The following is a 19,767-nucleotide window of genomic DNA, read 5'->3' on the forward strand; positions in this document are numbered from 1 at the left end:
CCCATATGCTTTCTTTAGCATTATACATTTCACCCCAGGAAAAAAAAAAAAAAGCAAGCTATTAACTGACTGGCTTCTATGTTTAGGGACATTTTAGCAGCTTCAGTCTTCTCACAATTCCTACTGTTTCAGTTTTGAAATACAGTGAGTTCTCCTGTGTCTGTTCTATATAAGCACTGTATATTACATTGACAGCTAAGGTTCCAAATACCAGTTATCACTTGTTACAGCACCCCCCCCAAAGATTACTTAAGAAAGTTCAAATAACAGCCTCCCTGGAGATCATAATTTGTAACAGTCACATGCCACGCCTTCTGGACATCCAAGTATGTTTAAGCTATTTAGCTACTAAAACCCCAGAACAATTTTATCATCTTAAGAACACTGGGGGTCAATGCTTTTTTTTACCTTATTTCCTTCACTCTTGAGTGATATTAAATGACCTAGGAAATGGCTCTCTCATAGAACAGCTCCTTTTTCTCTGCCCCTAAATCATCATATAAAAACATTATATAGGAAAAAAACCACCACTCCCAAGGGAAAGAAAAGATCAATAGTTACCGAAATAACCATCTGTTCATGTTTAATGTTTTTCTTTAATAGCTGCTCTGCAAGATTAATCACATGGATCTCTCCCACTAGTTCTTTCAAACTGATGTAATTAAGACTATTTTAAAATTGCCTACCATGTAGTATCATCAGGTAGCTTCACCATGCTATCCATATATTATCCATTATTTAGCTTCAAAGCACACCTTCCTCATCCCAACTCCCTGAACTCTGTTTAGTAGAGCTTCAGAGCTCTATTAAACACAGATCTGCAGCCACCACTTAATATTCTCGGTTGAAGTTTTATTTGCTATTAGGAGCAGGGCTACCAATTTTTATGTTTAAAATAATTCTATGCTCCCAAATAACATATGCAGCTAAACAGATGACAATTCAGGATGGACTGGGAGCTCCAGAAAGCATGACATGAGGCTTTCACATAAGAAATCCATGAAGAAATTCAGAGGAAGAATGTATGGTTAAAACTGGTATGGGAACCAACGTATCTTTACAGTATAAATAGTACAAAAAATTCTAAACACCTCAGTCATTGTGACTACTTTTGATAAGTCTTCATACCCCTTTTCAGTGACCTGTTAGAATTCCTTTAGTAACTACAAAAGGAGAGTTTCTGTATTTAGAAGCTTTTCCTTCTGATCATCTTTGTGTCAATACCTGGTTATTAGAAATGGACAGCCTGAGGGGAGAGAGCTTCCTCTGTTTATTATCTGCAATTTTTATTTTGGTGGCTGCTCCTTCACAGTCCAATGTGATGTTTTGATTTTGAGTCTCCTTTTCTCTTGAAACATCTTTCTCCTTCTTTCCTTTTTTCCTTCTGGTTTCATATCCAGTATTGATGTTTTCTGTCGGCTCAGAACGTCTGAGAACTGGACATTCAGGATTTTCTTTGAGGCAAGCACAATCCACTTTGTATTTACTAAAAGCAATTAAATACAAGAAGGCATATTTTGATTAGGCTATGCAGCAAGGAGACTTTCAATATTAAATCATACAGGTTGATGATACATTTCACATTGGTTGTTTTGCATTAGAACAGATGTTCGTATTAAAAGCAGCTGACTCCAGTTTTCATCAACATATATAATATTGCTGTAATTCAAAAATCTCATCTGTTGGTTAACAGAATTTGTGGCTGTTTGCCACATGGAATTCTTTAAAATTCAAGGTTAGCATAAGTTTAAAAGATGGAAGACATTTAAAAGCTGGAATATACACCGGGTGGAAGTATGAAAGCTATTAACAGGCATATGTAAGGCAGACAGTTCTTGGTTTAAACAAAGACAGTACACATAATTTACAGAATGAGAACTCAAAGAGTCACTTCGAACAATTTTAAGTTCCACATGGATACACAGGAACTGTTATTCTAACATATTCAACTTATACAGACTGTCAGCTGCAGGCACTAAACACAACTACTACGTATTTCTAGAAGGATAAATAACAAAACCTAAAAATGCCCTATCACCAGGCAATTTCTCAGGTTGTCTTTATGGGAGGTATGTCTACAACACTTAACAGTTCAAGGTACAGTGAACTATTCTAAGCTGGCGCCAATTAACACAGGTAATACTCTATGGACATAACTATTCAGGTACAGAAGTAGTGGAGGCATGTCTGCACAGTACTGCACCCAAGCTGACTTAAGAGCAGACCATAGGAAAATGTATTACCTCAGTGCAGCAAAATGTAAAACAGTTGGACTGATTCTGGACCCAATCAAGCACACATACAGAAACAGGCTCTTAAATGCTTCAGTTTCCAAGGTTAGTATTAGCCTAAGTGCTCTTGTGCAATGTACCTACACCCTATAACATTTCCTACTAGCCATTACTAAACTCTATCACTCAAAGGCCTTATTTTGCCATCAGAGAGCTATTTGAACAAGAGTTCCTACATATGTCAACCAATTATTTTTTACCATTTAAAAACAATGCTCACAGATAATGACAACAGTTTAATTCAATTAGAGCTTTCCCCAGTTCATAAGAGGAGCAGCAATTTTATGCAGGAAAACATGTAACAGGCTACAGAATCTAAGGCACTAAGCATTCAGTGTACTGCAGCACTCTTAGTCACACATTAAACTAACATGACTTATAACTAAATTCCACAGACACTGTACTACAGAGGTACTCTGAAATAAACAAGGCATTACCAAATAGCTCTGCATTCTAAACCCTCTACTCTCCCCACACTATGGGACACCTATATACAATACATTTTCACCGCACATTTTTATTCATATTCACATAAGTTTGTTTCTTTTCCACATCATTTGTAAGTAACTGCAACACTGCTGAAATCAGCAGATATGCAATAATAAAAGTAGAGAAGAAACCCTGCTCACACACACACAGTTCCTTGTAAAAACAAGTGCTTAAGGAGCCCTGTGTTATTAAAGCAGGCAAGAAGTTACATAAAAATAAAGCCACTCTGAATCACAACATAAAAAGTAAACACTAGATATATTTTAGAATAGTATGTTCAAATACTCACCAATTTCCATAATCGAAATCAAATGCTATAGTAATCTCTGCTCCCTTTGGAATGTTATGGATGGAGTAAATATAAAGATGAACTGTTCCATCTTCAATTACATGCCTCACCTATATTCAAGAGAACATCATTACATGATGATTTTTCTTTTTAAAAGTACATGTATAAAAATCATACAGATTATCAGTTTGATTATCAGTTGGGAAACTTGAGGAAAAGGGAACTTTTAAGTATATAAAACCTAATTTAACTTTTGTATATGTTCACCTCTGCATTTGGTGTACATGAACGTCTGATGAATCGAGCTTCATTTCCAAAAGTCCTTGCATCAACACACATTTCCAGCCCATGGAATTTGGAATAAAACAAAACAAAAGGGTATGGCCTAAAAAAGACACAAGAAAAGCAGAGTTTTGTAATTTTTAAAGATGTTAAGTATCACTTAGTCTTCAGATTAGTTAGCTTTGTAACATGATGTCTGGTATCATACATCTGAGAAGAGCATGTTTAAATTTAAGCTTCATGATTCTTATCAGTACATTCTCCAAACGTATTCTCAGAACGTATTTGAGTTACAGCCCTGAATGTACTTCTTCTGCATAGGATCGAAAGGGAGGAACAGGGCAGGCCCTTTATATGGAAGACATCAGGATAAGATTCTTCACCTTTCTTACACTTTTCTTGCAGCAGGTCCTAAAATGAAACTGGGGTAGAAATTTAGGTGCCTCACAGAACCATCTAAAAAAAATAGAATATCACCTCCACATTCCTACGTAACACCCACAGTATCACTGGCACTCAACTCTCCTGAAGAGAGCCATCTAAATACTTTGCCAAGACATGCTTTAAGTTCTGCATGTGCCAGGGAACCTTTTCATCTTCACTGAGTAGAAGCTCTGTATTTTATCTCCTCCTCAGTTTCCTACCTAGATGTATCTATGCAGTTAATGGCAGCACTGAAAACAATCCACAGGAAGAAGAAAGCAGTCACTGACTGCTCAGTAACTTGACCAGCTGGAAAACTCTAGCAGCAAAATGTCTCCAAGCTGACCTGTGTCCAACTCTGTCTCAGCCTGATGGACTGTCGTGGTTTAAGCACACCCTTCTGGGTGACTTCCCCCAGTTTACATACTGGGTACGATGTGTTGTGGGTATGGAATATCCCTTTGGCTACTCTGGGTCAGGTCTCTCGTCTCAGCTTCCTCTGAGCTTCTCATGCCCCTCCTCACTGGCAGAGACTGAGAGACTTCTCAGAAGTCCTTGATCAAGGTAAGCATTACTTAGCAACAACTAAAACATTGGTGTGTTATTAGCATTGTTCTCAGACTAAAGCTGAAACACAGCACTGCACCAGCTACTATGAAGGAGAAAAATAACTGCTACAGCTGAACCCAGGACACAAACTTAAAAACTCTTTCTCTCACAAAAGAGAATGTCTTTGCCATTACCTTCTGAATTATTTTAGGATGGTAGAACCTGCCAACCTCTGGTTTAAGGTGCACAACTACCCAACCAAGAATGCAGGAATCCTGTAACCAGGGAAGAACAAAGAAAAAAGAAACTAACTCCTGAACAGATCTGTAAGGATATTCAGAAGACAAGGGGGAGACCAGATTCCAGCTGCAATTTTTTTATCAGACAACAGTAAAATGCAAGACTTTATTGATAACTAAAACCCACTTGTACTTAAGGCAAGAATTTGGCAAAACAGCGTTTAATAGTTACCTTATAAAACATTTGGAATAAACAAACCTTTTAAAGAAATATCCATTAGCTTCAAACTGTTCTCTCAGCATGAACTTCCCTCTGTATTCAATAATAAGTGCATCAGGAGGCAAGTCTTTGGCAGCTTTTAAAATTTTCTTGTTTTTTTGCACGTAGCTCTGTAAAGACATAAGTTAATTCATGAAGTATTTTCTACATTTTTCCCATTACAAATAAGAGATTGTACTTTCACAACTAGTACACAATTCTATATGAAGTAAAACCCCCTACTTTTTGTAATTAAACCTCCAGACTGAACTGATCAAACTGTCCTGTTCCACTACCAATGCAACCAGTTATGAGTTTATATTCAGAGAATACTTTAGCCTGTGTTCTCCAGTACATGGCTGAACACCAATATATTCATGTAGTCACAGTATGTTCTCACTGTATCCCCTAGTGCACCTAACTCTCACCACCACTAGGATCAACTGCTGCCCTGTTTAGTGTAACACTTTCAAAAGGCTTCAATTCCTTCAAAGGAAAACAAAACATGCAGACATAAAAGGAAATTTATGACTCATTCAAGGAAAAACAGAACAGGAAAAATAATAAAATAATCAGAAAAAAAAGAATCCCGAGAGTTTCCAAATTTATTTCCAGATCTTTAGATGAAAGGATGGCTTTTAATTAAAAACCAATACATACCCTGACAATTAGTGAACTCACACCTCTCATAACAATGATCGCCAATCAAAAATGAAGTAGCCTCTATGTAGGCAAAAGGCTCTGTAAGCAGGGATATGCCTCTAAGGAGGGTGTCCCATATGCCATGATGGTCTTTGAGAAAAAGAAGCAAAGATGCTTCCATTAATCTGCTACTGTAACTACTCCTGGAGATTTTTGCTACAAAATGCTAATGTCTGTTACATGGCTTTGATTTTAAGCTGATAAATAACTGATGTTAAGGACAGAAAAGACACTGCACCATTTCTTCATAAACTAGAACTTACAAGATCACAAGAAAAAGAATTGGTGTCAGAATATCACCTACCATTAGAACTAATAAATGAAATTCTATTCTGAGGGCCTGAAAATCCAGAACACCTACCACACTTTAAAAAAATGTGGAAAATTAACATGTTGATACACATACCAGAAAAGAAAAAAAAAAACAAAAAACAAAACAAAAAGCATATATATATATTTTCCAACTTCAGTGCTTCTATATACTCTAACCACTCCTGGTACTTCTCACAGAGCAGACACAACACCAGTGTTTACTGCATTATGTCCACCACAAAAGACAGTCTAAGGACAATGCAACATTCAGGCTCAGATTAACACCTCTGCTATTTTTATGAGAACTGATATGCAAGTATAAACATAACCAGAGGTGACACAGGATGTATGAAAATAAACTACAAATCCTGAAAAGCTGTTAAAACTCTGCTGCTTAGATCTGATGAGACAGGATACAAAAAATGAAAAAATTATCCCCCCTCTTCCCCTTTTTTCTAAGGCATCTAAATGACTATCATAGCACAAACCAGCATGCAGTAACACAACATGGCACAGCTCATTACCTCTACTGGAGGTTTGAACATCAGATTGCTGGTGCTGACTTCTTTTTTGTCATTTCCATTCCCTAATCGCAGAGCTATTTTTTGTGCCTCCCTCTGCACACCCTCACTGTATTGGTTATTATTTGCTTCTTCATAACGATCCATCCATGCCTTGATTTTTGTTTCCCATCCAAAGTTTGAACTGTCAGTAGGATCAATTTCTGGAGCTGAGCCCTAAAAATTAAAGTGGCCAAATATTATAAGGTAAGAAAAAGATATTAAACAAAACACAAAATAAAGGGCAAAGGTATGCCATTGATAATTTTGCATTACTTAAAAGCACTGAGTTGAATACAGTAGCATTACATTTGTCCAGAATTTTATCATTTCCTAAATACCACAGAAGTTGAGGAACACCATTCCCCCTTCAATATAGATTCTAGGTTTTACTGGGCTAAGAATGGAGAGTGACATTGCTTCCTCCCACAACTGCACTGCATCATGAATCTCTGAGTGCAGCAGTTGGAGGGTCAGATCTCCCTGCCTACTCAACTTTTGTGAACTATGCAAATATAGAGAACTCCCACTTCCATCCTATAATAGATCTGATTTTCCCCTTTCAACCTCACAGATCATACTGTATCATTTTTCTGCTTCACATCTAACTAAACTCTCCTAATCCTACACCTACTACATTAAGGATGTGACTCTAATGTTACAGGCTTTGCACAGATCATTCTTCCCCCTTTATGTGCTCCACCCTAAACAATTTTCTTCTGTGGTGCTTCAGATCCTGTTTCACTTTTAAAGAAAGTGCCATTGTACCTTGAGATCTCACAAGCAGCACACAGGCTGCAGTCAACTAATGCATCCTTTTCTATCCATATGAGCAGAGACACTATTAAATATCAATAAAACAGCAAGTGGTTCAGCAATTCAATTTACCTGTTCACATTGATTTTGTGCCTCAAGAGAACTAAACACACAAACAGCATTCAAAACGGTGTGATGAAAACCATGAAAATCCACAATGGAGCCTTACAAACACCATATTCAAACCGCATAAAACAGATTCTCTTCCCCAACGCTGCCTTCACTATTCATGTCACATCTTACACACATGAAGTGTAAATTGTGTTCCACGTATTTTTATATATATATATCAAGGCTGAATAAACTATGGGGAACACTTTGTTTTCACACCATGCATATTTTTTTCTTGCAGAAAATTGAAAGACTGCTAGAACACTTAAATCTTACAAAGCAGATATCCCAATACAAGTCCTTAAACTATGCCAGCACTAGTGAGTAGAGCCCCACCAGATGAATACATGAAAGTATGACAGCAGAACCGCTAGCTTGGCTTTCAAATGAAATATAGCTATTTCATTCTTCTGCTATTTAGAGCTACTACATTCAAGCGAGGTGGGCACTCAACTTTACTCCCTTGCACAGCCCTAATCCCCCCTCTGGCTCTCGAAAACCAAAATTTACACTATATTATTAAAATTAACTTCACAGAACAAAGATGTAGTGCTCATACCTTAATTTACTGTATGTAGTATATTAGTTATCAAGAGTATTTTAGCACTTAATGTACAGCCCCAATTGTGCTTTTGATGCTTCATATTATTTAAGTAATGTACAATTAAGATGTTTACCCAAAACAAAACCGAAACAAAAATCACATTACCTTTACTCGTGAAGATTTCCTGGATCCTTCTCGAAATGCCTGAAACAAAATTAGATACTTATATTCTTCAAAGGAAAGTCAAAATCTCTCCATGGTTTCAAAAACAGCTTTTCAACATGGGCCACTCAAAAAAAAATGCAAAATTACAACAGAAGAAAGCTACGTTGAAATCTCAAGAAGGCAACAGGATACATCTCACAAAGGCTATTTTAAAAACCAATCTGGCATTTGAAGCTAAGTGCATACCGGATGTCAGCGCTGTGGTCCAGGTACCCCTTTCTCCCATATTACAACATGGCTCTCTAAAATTTCAGAATTCATGGTAAAGTAACTGAAATGTTATTTATGGAACAGCCCATATTTATCAGGTAAACCTGTAAATAGCCCACATCCTTCACTACACTATTTGTGGAAAGAGGGGAAAGGGAAGCAGGTGTCACGTCCTATTAATTTTTTAAAGAAGTCTGCCATTTTACAACAGAATCTTCTTTAGATCATCTCACACAATGCTGGGAGTTAGCAGAAGAATACATTGTAGTGAATTTGTAATTCAGAACCATTCATCCGAAAGAAACATTTTACTCAACATTTCCAAGGAAGTACCAGTAACTAATTCTGACTTAAAGTTTTAAAGGTCAAAATTCTCATCCAAGCCAGTGAAAGTGAACGGCAGAAAGCAACTGCACTGTACTTCTTCACATGTATTACATTTGTCTTCATGTATTGTTTACACCTGTACCTAAACAGTACAATGTCAGTATCCTGTTTACCAAAGGAGTTTAGTGGCTAACTTTCTGACAGCACACTTCCACACAGTTTCAACTCAAATAAATGGACATGAAGTCACACTAGGAAAACAGACAGCAGATGTTCCCGAACTGCAAACCGCCACAACTGAGGAGACGTTCAGACACAAAATTATTCTTTGACTATTCAAAGCTTGTTCTGCCTCACCTCCAACTACATCAAGTGGTCCACTAAATGCAATTCCTCCTTTGAATTCTGCCTGAGCTACAAAATTAACTTCCATGGCTTGTACATATTAACTCAATGAATTAAGGGCAGGGGAGGCAGGAAGATTTATCACTTACTGAAGAGTATTACATTTCAAGCTAAACCCACATTGTTAAATATTATTAGTAATAATAGCCTGATTTTTAAAACCAGTCTCTCTTGGTAAAAGCTGTCAAGATAGAATTTATAACATTTAGACTTATAAAAATAGAAACCACGTTCACTTACTTTTTTACATTTTGCTATGTTCTGTTCTTTCTCTCCACTTTTTTTTCTTTTCTTATCATTGACTTTTGTAACTCTTGTAGCAGTTAAAGTAATTGTAGTTGGTGTATGCTGAAAAGCAGTATACAGTTCCACAGGAACCTCATCACCACTCTCTGTTGCACTGGTATCCCCATCTTTAAAACAAAGAATATTCTGTAAAGAATCATACTGTGGAAAGAACATTCACTCGTTCCTCTACACCTGCTTTTGAAAAACAAAACTGGGTACTGACAAAGGCTTCAAGCACTCACATGTAAAATCCACCAACAGTTGCAACAGCAAGAAAATGAATGGCCAATGAGAAGCTGGTAATTAACAGATGTTTGTAATACCAGGTACAAAAGGTACTACATTAATTCCTTTCTTTGAATGAAGTTATATTATCATATTCCAGCATAATTAAAATCAGAGCAAAAATGGAAAAACATCTGTTTGTTAACTCATTCACTTCTATATAGCTTTTACTTATAATATGGCTGTAGGATTCTCTCAGATGACTGTATTCTAGAGGGGATTAGATTAAAATTAATGACAGCCCCGCATTTCTTGTGAAGCCCCATTAATCACTCATGTGTTAAGTTGTAATCAACAATTTCAGCTGCAATTTGCGGCGTCAAGTGCCTTTTTCAGGATAAATATGTAGACTTAGCCCAAAGCTTTCTCTACTCAAAATCCCCTAACAGTAACACCCTGCTACTCAGGGAAGAGAAATGGGAAGTTTATTTGTTAAAACAAGAGCATAAACACACTGACATGCGTTTTCTTTGTGCTGTGTGCCCACAGACCTAAAAACCAAAGCCTTAAATTCAGCATACATCAGCATTTATGTCAGACAAATACATTTCCTGACCTGAAACGGGATTACCCTAGTTCTGTCAAGATGAAAGGCTGTGAAGTTGGGGAGGCTTTGAAGAGAGATCATGCACAAGATAGGAGACTGGTGTTCACATGTGCACAGTACAGACTTCCCACATTTTAGCAGCTTTCCTAAATATTTCCCTCCAGTAAACGTATTTCACACTAAGCAAGACTTTCTGAAACCGCACAGAAGGCAGCTTTACAAATATTTAAAGTGAGAGCACATTCCTTCTGAGCTCAGAAGGATGTTGCCTTAATCAGTGCCCTCAACAGTCCTAATTCTTGAAACCTTCTTTACTAAATAAAGAACTCCAGCTACTGGTTACTCTGGATTTTTCTTGGTCACAACATTCCTTACCAGGATTCTTCTGCACATAATAAGCAATCCAATTTTACCATCTTGGTTGTTGTTTTGAACAATTTATTAGGCACATAATTATACTTTATATATCAGCAAGGAATGATGTTTTCTGAATGTTTACATCTCTGCTCAGACTAGCATCAAAACACACACACAGAAAAAACAGCTAATCGAAAAAGAATGAACAGCAGAATAACCAAAGACTGAGAAATGAAAACCCAAAGCCCTCTTGAAATTGTCAATGTTTATAGTCCATACCCTAGTGTCTACAAAATCACTGTCCCAGCCAAACACCTCTATGCCCTAGACCCCACAAAATACTGCCTTCTATAGGGAAGCAACATTTCAATGTTGTCTACCACACTGTGCCTTAACTTACTGGGAAGACTAATTACCTCAACCAAACATATAATTACATAGAGTTGTTTTGAGACACTCCTTTCCTTCCCAACCTACATAACCTGCTTTCACTTTGAAGAGCCCTGGTAAAGCACACTAAGGGAAGATTTTGCATCTTGGAAGGCGAGATACCAAGTCTCTAAATTTCACAAGAAGTTATGGGCCCAGACTCATTTTACCATAAGTAGCGATTTCATCAGCACTGATTTCAAGACCAGACAGCTTGACACAACATCCTTGAACAAGCTATGCGTTTAGATACTGTATCTAAAAAAAAACCAACAAAAAACAACCAACCAAAAAAGCAGACAACAAAAGCAAAAAAACACCCAAACAACAATCGCACAACAACAACAACAAAAAAACACAACAACCAATCAAAAAACAAACCCAAACTATTCAGGCTATAATAGAGTAGGGGCTTCACAAACGTGCTCATTCCACTGAACCTCAGTAAGCACAGTAAGCTGCATCAGAATTGCACTTTTATACCTGAACAAGAAGACAAGCACCACCACATACAACCACAGGCCCCAGAACAATAGATCAGAAAGTGCTGCCAGGAAAAAAGGTGAGGTGGTTAAGCATAAAAGTTTAAGACTCTTACCCAATTTCCTATCGTGAATTGTTCACTTAAAGGCTCTTCTCTAAAGGCAAACCGACCTACTACTTGCTCCTGCCTGTTTAGCTTTTGATACAAGATGGCTAAACCTGCAACTATTTAGACAATTTTACAATAAAAACTATTCTCGTATCTAAATGATAAACCCTATTTTACGTAAGTCTATAGAAAAAAAAAGCCCTATATAAATACATGCCTTCTGTAACAGCATCCAAATAATGCAATCAAAACCTTTAATCAAACACCTGTAACTTACTACTAAATTACAAGTAACAGTCTTTTTCTACTGAAAACTTAAATTGGATACACTCAAAATAATGCTATTTTCACTTTTCCTACTTGAATCATCTATGAAAATTGGCCAATTTTACTAACGTCTCCTGGTAGACAGTTCATGCCCAGAATTACTGTAATTCTGACTGAACTAGGTAATATCAGTCAATATTTAAAAAGTACATTTAGCCAAGCAAATGTATTGGCTAAATTATAATTAACTAGAGATGCAAGCATACATTCAAGCTACTGTATTAGAAGCCACAGAGATAGGATTTGAAAGTAATAAATGTTAAGTTTAGGAGGATGACTATCTCCTAAATTATGATTTTTGTAACAGAGCTTCAAAGTATCAGCTGTCAGTCAAGAAATCCACAATATTTTGGTGATGGCTGGACAGAACTCCTGACAAGTTAAGCTGCCCGAGTTCTGAAATTTTATAAATGGTAGGAGAGCTCACTTCATACAATATAGACATCAAAACAGATACATGCACTACACACCTCGCCTTGTTATCAAAAGCCAAAAACCCCTCAAAACATCATCTAACTGTATTGTCCCAGTTTAGCAATTTTTTCTCATTGTCATACTCAAAAACATACCAACACACACACACAAATCTACAACAAACCAAGGAGAAGTGCACCCCTCTCAAAATTGTGCTATTGTTCTGAATCTCAGTTATGTAATTCTCAGAGCCAGGAATATCACCTGCAGTGGAATAGTTTTAAGAGGATAGTATAGTCTATACTATGAAGGAAAAGAACGACAGGGATGAGAAAAAGAATTTTTTCATAAGGAAAACAGACTTTGTAACCCTCTCATCACAGAAGCCTGAACATTTTCCATCTTATCTTCAGTAATTTACTCAAAGTTGTCTGACTATTATAAAAGTCACATTTCATTATTGTGAAACTTTAACAATGTTCAAACAGATCAAATTATTCCACAATCATAAGAAAAAAAGGTAGTAGCAACAACCTTTAACAAAACACACGAACTGCAACAACTCTGCTTGAATGTTATCACAGTAACGATAAAGCCAAGTAAAAGATTCACCAAACTTTGTATGCAGAAGGCTATCAAAATTGAAGGAACAATGTATATATGCTTTGAAGTCTATACAGTTGATACACAAATACAAAAACTTTAAAGCTTTACTCACCTGACATATTTTCTCTTTTCCTTCGTTGCAACAGCACTGCCCTTTCTTTATCTAAACTCCTGAAATTAACAATAAGTTCACACTTATACATCATTTCACACTTATCCATCAATACATCTAAGTATTGAAACAGACCTTTCTATAGTTAGCATTTCCATTAACTACTGCAGAATAAGCAGCAAACAAGGTGAATGTTTAGATACTTAGAAAAACTAGGTTGTGCACTGTTCCATTCCATTTTAATGCAAAGCAAGTTCAAGTATCCAAATCACTTGAATGCAAAATGAAACTCAACAGCTCACAAGAAAGAATGGCAGTTGGCCCATAGATTACAGCTAAGCATTGCACTGTTTTCCTGCAGATTCTTCAAAACAAGGTTCAAACCTCTTCAAAATAAGGTTCAAACTATTTCACAGAAATAAAAGAATCATTTATTGGTAATTAAAATGTTCTGAACACACATCTTATATTCACTGTTTAATTAATAATCTGCAACATAAGTTAGCAGGTAGCATTTTATATTTTATACTTTACATCACAGGGCAACTATGATGACTACCACACAAAATGCCCCCCCTGTTACGACATATGACATTTGAGGAGGGAGCATACAAATAATCATTCCAGAGCAAGAAATCCTCCAAGTGAGCACTGCAGCATATTAAAATGGGGCTGTTAAAATCAAAGACACTAAGAAATATGAGTTCTTAACATATGACAGTCATGAAATGAAATATAGAATGGGTTATCTATGTATTAGCCTAACATAGGATCCTGGAATTACTGGGGTTTTGATAAGCTTTTCAAGCGTTTATCCCTGCTGCCTAGGGAAGTGAAACAAGCTGTTGGGAACAAGAGAATGGAGATTGGTAAAATCAACTACATGAGAAATGTAGCCCCTTTAACTAGAATTTTCAGGATTATATTACATGGTCTGTGTTTATTTGCTGGTTGTTCTAGTACCTCCTTTTTTCATAGCCTTTACTCAATCTAGTAATTTAAGAGTTCAAAATCATCCAAACTACTCACCTTGGTTGACAACGTTCACACAGATATATGTCAGGAATATGCTGCCTGTCAATCCCCATGCAGTCAATGTGCTGCCAGACACTTAAAATTAAAAAAGAACAAAAAATCACCTTTATTTTAAGCACAATTTTTAGAATTGTGTGGATAATACACACACACATGAAAACAAACAGTGCAAGCCATTCTTTTTTTTATCATGATCTTTACTCAGACTGAATACTGCCTAAAACTACACATCTCAACCACTGTTTTCGCCATCATTCTGCTAGCTGATTTTCTATTCCACTGATCACTGCAATTCCAATCTTGTGGCTTTCTCCCGGTGTCTCTCTGCTTCTTTAGACTCACTTTCCCTCTTGGAAATCTTTCTCTAACACTGGAAATACAAAATGGTATATTATCACAACAGAGGAAAAGATAAGAGACAAACACGCTCAGCAACAAGACTTATGCTCTATGCTGTAAGAGTTTCATTTTTAAATAAAAAGATTCCATTTGCTTTCATAAATATATACTTAATATATTTATTTTTCTTTTATATATGCACAAATACTTTTATTTATTTATATATATATTAATGCAAAATATGAATACATGCTTTTATACACACATTCCACATGACTGGTAGCACTGTTGTGTAGCACAGGAAGAGCTTTAACTGCTTCCCACAGTCAGGGAAGAGAGGCTTTCTTGCTAGAATGCAGGCTAACCTAGGACAGACAGACTTTATGCTCATCCCCACACTGCTAGGAAGAACTGGGACATAACAATCACTGTTATCTTGCTACTTGTGAATTTATCACAACTCTCTCCAACTCCTCATGGAGAATCTCTTCTTCAGAAGAAGCAAATACTACCTAACTGGTGATTGTCTGCAGCTCCACTACTGAAAGAATATATTAATACATTTCAGAATAAAGGTTATCAGAAGCAAGTACCATCAAAAATTAGCAACAAGTTCATTATGTAAGCACACAGAAGAATGGAACTCAAATTATTGTTTTAATTAGATAACAGTCAGTTTAGAAATACACAATGATCTAATAAATTCAGTAGCATTCATTAAGCATACTGAATATAAAAATACAGGGTAATACTGAGTAACTGCAGAAACAGCAGGTTTGTCTTCTCCTATTAAAAACATCAGCTCTAAAATCTTCTAAGACAATTTTTCTGAGTCCAAGTATTTAATAGCACCTATTTATTTACTATGATCAAGGAGGTGCTTAAGCACAAACACAGAAATTAAATGTTTAAAATTCAGCTTCTCCAAGAAGAATCCAGGTTAGCCTTTTCACAGCTATGAAAATGCTTAAAACTGCGTCCTTTGAAAATAAAGAATTCCTATTACAAAGATCATGCATAGAGAAACCAGTATTTGAGAAGTTTCTTTCAGCTTATTTTGCATTCTGCAAGTTACTTGATTCACATATACATAATTTACCAAGATGCTTTACTGCTCAGTGCATGCAGATTAGGAACTAATCCCTAGGTCTTCATTTCATGATATTAATAACTTGAACAAAACAAAGATTTTTTTTGGGGGGGGAGAAATACCTTTATTAAGCAGCAATGCACAAGAAAAGACACAAACATTAGTTTTTTTAAGTAATTTCTACCTTTTAAATTATTTTAATATCTATTACCTGCATTTGTCACAACAGATCATATATCCGTCATCATGTGTAAAGCCACAAATGCATCTGGTAATATCAGTTCCATAGCTTCCATCCTCTGACGTACTGATGGTGGTAGCACTGGAGGTTTCATCAAAGTTGGGAGTGGTAAATATGCCTACTTCATTCTTGCTTATAAGCACTGATGGAGGAGGAGAAGCTGGAGGTGTTGGAGGTGGCCGAGCACCATAGTTATGGTCCTAGATTTTTGTGGAGAAGTAAGTTATAGCTCTTAAAATGTTCATACACTGAAGGTTATTTAAGCCAAAGTAAGAATTCACTTTGTAAAAGACTTCAGAGACTTATTTTTTAGTTAAGTTTAAAATTGTTTCTGCCACTGCTCATGCTTGTTTTCTACCTTCTCAACTATGCTTTACATGTAAGTGCATCACGTTCTGTATTCCGTTTCTAATCAACCATCTTTAGTCAACCTACCCAACTCCCAGTAAGATATAAAAATGTCAACGTGAATCAGAGTTTTTTCAGTTAAGAACAGCACATTTTACATAATCTATTTTTTACAGAATACTTAGCATGAAACTTACTGCATAGGGCAAACCAATGTAACTGTGTGAATGCGAGCTGCTGGTATACAACTGGTGCGGGTAACTGTTCGATTTTTCAACTACCACAGGGCTAGCTTCTACAGATTCTGGTCTGCAAGGCAAAAGACAGAAGAAAAAATAAATGCAATTAATATGTCATTTACATTAACAGATTAAAGGTCCTTGTTGCACAACTTCTGATTAATTTCCTGCTGTTTAAAGGAGCATACAAAGGGGGATGGGGTGGAATGACAGAGCCACAGCAGCTCCCTCACTCAAAAAAAATAAAGGGTGGTAGCAGAGGGGAACCAAACACTAACTTAAAATAAGCTTCCAGAGCAGCAGAGAATTTATACCTCTTTAGAGCAACAAAATTTTTCTCTCAAAAAAGTGCATGCTGAATCACACAACATAACCTGCAAATCTGGGACAGAAAAGCATGTTACACACTTCGTCAAGGAGTCATCAGGATGTATGCCCACACCTGGAGAGTTGTAACAGAAGCTGCAGAAACGACTACAGTTTAATTATGTCAAAAGATAGAAGCTGAGATGCAACTGCAAACTCTCACAGGCCTACACCACCATCAGTACTATTCAGTTCTGCGATGACATCTAGTGGCAGCATTACTGCACCCCCACAAGCATCCATACAGACCAAGGCAGGAGGGTGCGGTTTTTGTAAACACAAATCATAAGTAGGGCAAACCTATGTAAAAAGGCAGCTTCCAGATTTAGCTTGAAATAGAAAAAAAAAAGAAGAAATTGCGAGAGAGGGTTTGGGAGTGAAAAGCAGCACCTTTAATAGGCAAACTATGGTTTATATGCACTAAACTACAACAGGAAAGACAAAAAGGCATACTAAAATAGATCTTTCTGAGCACAAGAAATTATACTTTATTACCCTTCCTCAGCAGTTACATTCATATGTACACACATGCAAGCATTTATATAGACACTATCATGATGGAGGCACTTTCAGTCAGTAACTTGCAGCTTTTTCACTGCAGCATATGATTTAATCACACCAGGACAAGCTTCAAGTGAACTTAGTTATCTAAATATGCTGGGTTTGGTTGGGTTTTAGGTTTGTAGGTTTTTTGTTTCGTTTTTTTTTGTTGTTGTTGTTTTTGGGTTTTTTTTCCAGTTGGTTAGTTTTGGGAGATTTTGGTTGGGCTGGTTTTTGTTTTGTTTTTTTTTTCCTTGAAAGGCAGGACAAAATATCAATATACTACATGACCAAATTGAAGTCATCACCCAGTACTGTTTTAACTATTATTTCTTTCAAGTTTCTACAATCAAAAGAGAAAAAAAAATACTTTTTTCTAAACCATTACTGTCTAAGAGTCCCCAGGCTCCATTTTTTCAGGGAGTGAGGAAACATGTCAGTGCACAATCATGTTAAGTACTGACATCAGAAATACAACTTCTGACTAGCATGAGTTAAAACCCAACTCTGACAACACTTGCCCTTCATTACCAACCCAGAAAAATCCTCATTTACTCTCTTACAGCACTCCTGAACTTGAAAATTATTTTATTCAGAATTTGTTGGAATTATCTTCTAGAAGCAGCTCAGACTTTGCCAGGTTTAAACCCGTGACTTTAAAAAAAAAAACAAAACCCAAAAAAACAACCCAACCTAAACCCCCCCAAAACACTCAAACAACAGAACAATCGAACCACCAGATGTAAGCTGGAAAAGCTGTGCCTTTCCAAGAGATTTGCCTTTACCTATTTGCTGACATAATGAATTTGTGCAGCACTCATACACCATTAATATCATCTGGTTAATCCTTCTGCTGATCTAGCCAACCAAAATGCCCACGAACGAGTCACTACCCACTCATCCATCACAGCTAGGGCAGAAATTATCTTTCTCCAGTTCAAGATGGTCTTGAACACTGTATTTCTTCTACTGCCACTCTTCAACATTTATTCAATGGGACAAAGGGCTGCACAATTACTCTTACCCGCTATGCATTCAATACTCAACACAGGTCCTGTTTGCATCAGTATATGGAAAATACTCGGCTTTCAGAGCAGGAAGTGGGGAATTCAGGTACTATCCATCCTTCAGCAATGCGACAATTAATACAGGAGAGTTTCCTTCATTAAAATCAAGCATTACCATGACCTAAATACCAGCTATTTCAACACAGGAGCATTCAGTGAAAGCTACCAGAATGGAAATGTGCTAAAAAAAAAAAAAAAAAAAAAAAGGAGTGCTCTGACTGACTACAAATATTAAAAAGGCATTCTAAATCTCTTTCAAAATAGGAGGCAAGACTATACACCCGACTCCCTAAAACCATTTCTTCCCACTCTGGCAATTTATAAACCACTTAAGAGAACTAAGTTTAATATTTAGAGGCATAACAGTTGTGAGAAGCAGATGCACCAAGCTTCCAAAAACAAAATAAGGAAAACAAACACATTAATTTCCAGCTATTTTAATACTCATTAACTAGATTCAGAGCACAGGGTTAAAAAAGGAAAAAGCACTGCTTTACCTGAGCAAGGAAAGCCAGTAAGAGGGTGGGAGATAATAAGGTGAGACAAAGGAAATTTACTAGGAGTTCTAACTTAAATACAAAATTAGAGTAAAACCAGCTTTCAGCAAATGTTTTTCAAATGCTTATCATGGGGGGCCACTGATACTTCTCTGAATTATAACAGATGCTCACCAGAGCTTTGAAGATACCTGTTATTGTCCCATTTATCCACTCAAATGCTAGACTGGGGTAGAAAACAGTGGGGAGGAGACAGATATTGGAAGGAGGTGGGGGAGCATTCACTGAAGCTAAAAATTAATCATTGTAGGCTTCCACTGCAGTCAGGAGAAAAGCAATATTCACCCCATAAGCAGCACAGAATGAGTATAATTTCTCCACAGAAGACGACAACCTTCTGACTTTGGCAGGCAGGTCTGCCAACACTTTAACATGCCCTTCACCAAATTCCTTGTTACACCTCTTCTACCCATCATGCACATGACCCTCATCCTAAACAGCAAACACAGCCTTGATATTATTGTTTGTCCAGAGAACAAGGCCTTCTTAAACAAGTTTCTCAGAACTGTAGAGCTTTGGGAAGGAGTACCTCTTGGTAAAATATTTACTTGTACAGACGATTCAAGCATGAAACATGACTCAATTTAAAATCAATTTAAAATATTATTTTTACTCAAATAGCAGGGCTCAAGTAGCAAGGTATTAACTACTGTACTAGAGACACCCACCCTAATCTTACCCATTGGCATTTTTATGGGCATCCCAAGCAGCTAGTTTTTGGGAAGAAAACGTGTAAGCATTCAGATCTAAATGAACACTAGGAGCTTACCCTTGCTTTAATTTCTGAACATAAGCCGGTTCTGTAACACTGATGTACTAACCTTGGCAATCTTCTGAGTATACCACATTTTTCAACTTAAACAGTAGCACCTTTAGTGGTTAACTATCGGAGATACTGATGGTATTTTTAGTTTTCATCAAAACTAATGTTTGCATTACCATATATTTGAATTGT

General features: G+C 36.7%; 1 protein-coding gene across 3 annotated transcripts in view; it reads right to left on the reverse strand.

Annotated features, from left to right (window-relative positions):
* Nucleotides 1-19,767, reverse strand: part of KMT2E (lysine methyltransferase 2E (inactive)) — a 58,367-nt gene that overhangs the window by 17,155 nt on the left and 21,445 nt on the right. For all 3 annotated transcript variants that reach the window (XM_034062769.1, XM_034062768.1, XM_031048302.2), the window contains exons 3-13: nt 16,241-16,352; nt 15,666-15,895; nt 14,020-14,100; nt 12,991-13,049; nt 9,274-9,446; nt 8,032-8,070; nt 6,360-6,572; nt 4,822-4,952; nt 3,337-3,454; nt 3,070-3,179; nt 1,225-1,486 (exon numbers count right to left, since the gene is read on the reverse strand). In XM_034062769.1, coding sequence (XP_033918660.1) covers nt 1,225-1,486; nt 3,070-3,179; nt 3,337-3,454; nt 4,822-4,952; nt 6,360-6,572; nt 8,032-8,070; nt 9,274-9,446; nt 12,991-13,049; nt 14,020-14,100; nt 15,666-15,895; nt 16,241-16,352 — 1,528 coding nt within the window. The remainder of the gene's footprint in view (nt 1-1,224; nt 1,487-3,069; nt 3,180-3,336; nt 3,455-4,821; nt 4,953-6,359; nt 6,573-8,031; nt 8,071-9,273; nt 9,447-12,990; nt 13,050-14,019; nt 14,101-15,665; nt 15,896-16,240; nt 16,353-19,767) is intronic.

The sequence above is a fragment of the Melopsittacus undulatus genome, chromosome 5 (genome assembly GCF_012275295.1).
Source record: "Melopsittacus undulatus isolate bMelUnd1 chromosome 5, bMelUnd1.mat.Z, whole genome shotgun sequence".
NCBI lineage: Eukaryota > Metazoa > Chordata > Aves > Psittaciformes > Psittaculidae > Melopsittacus > Melopsittacus undulatus.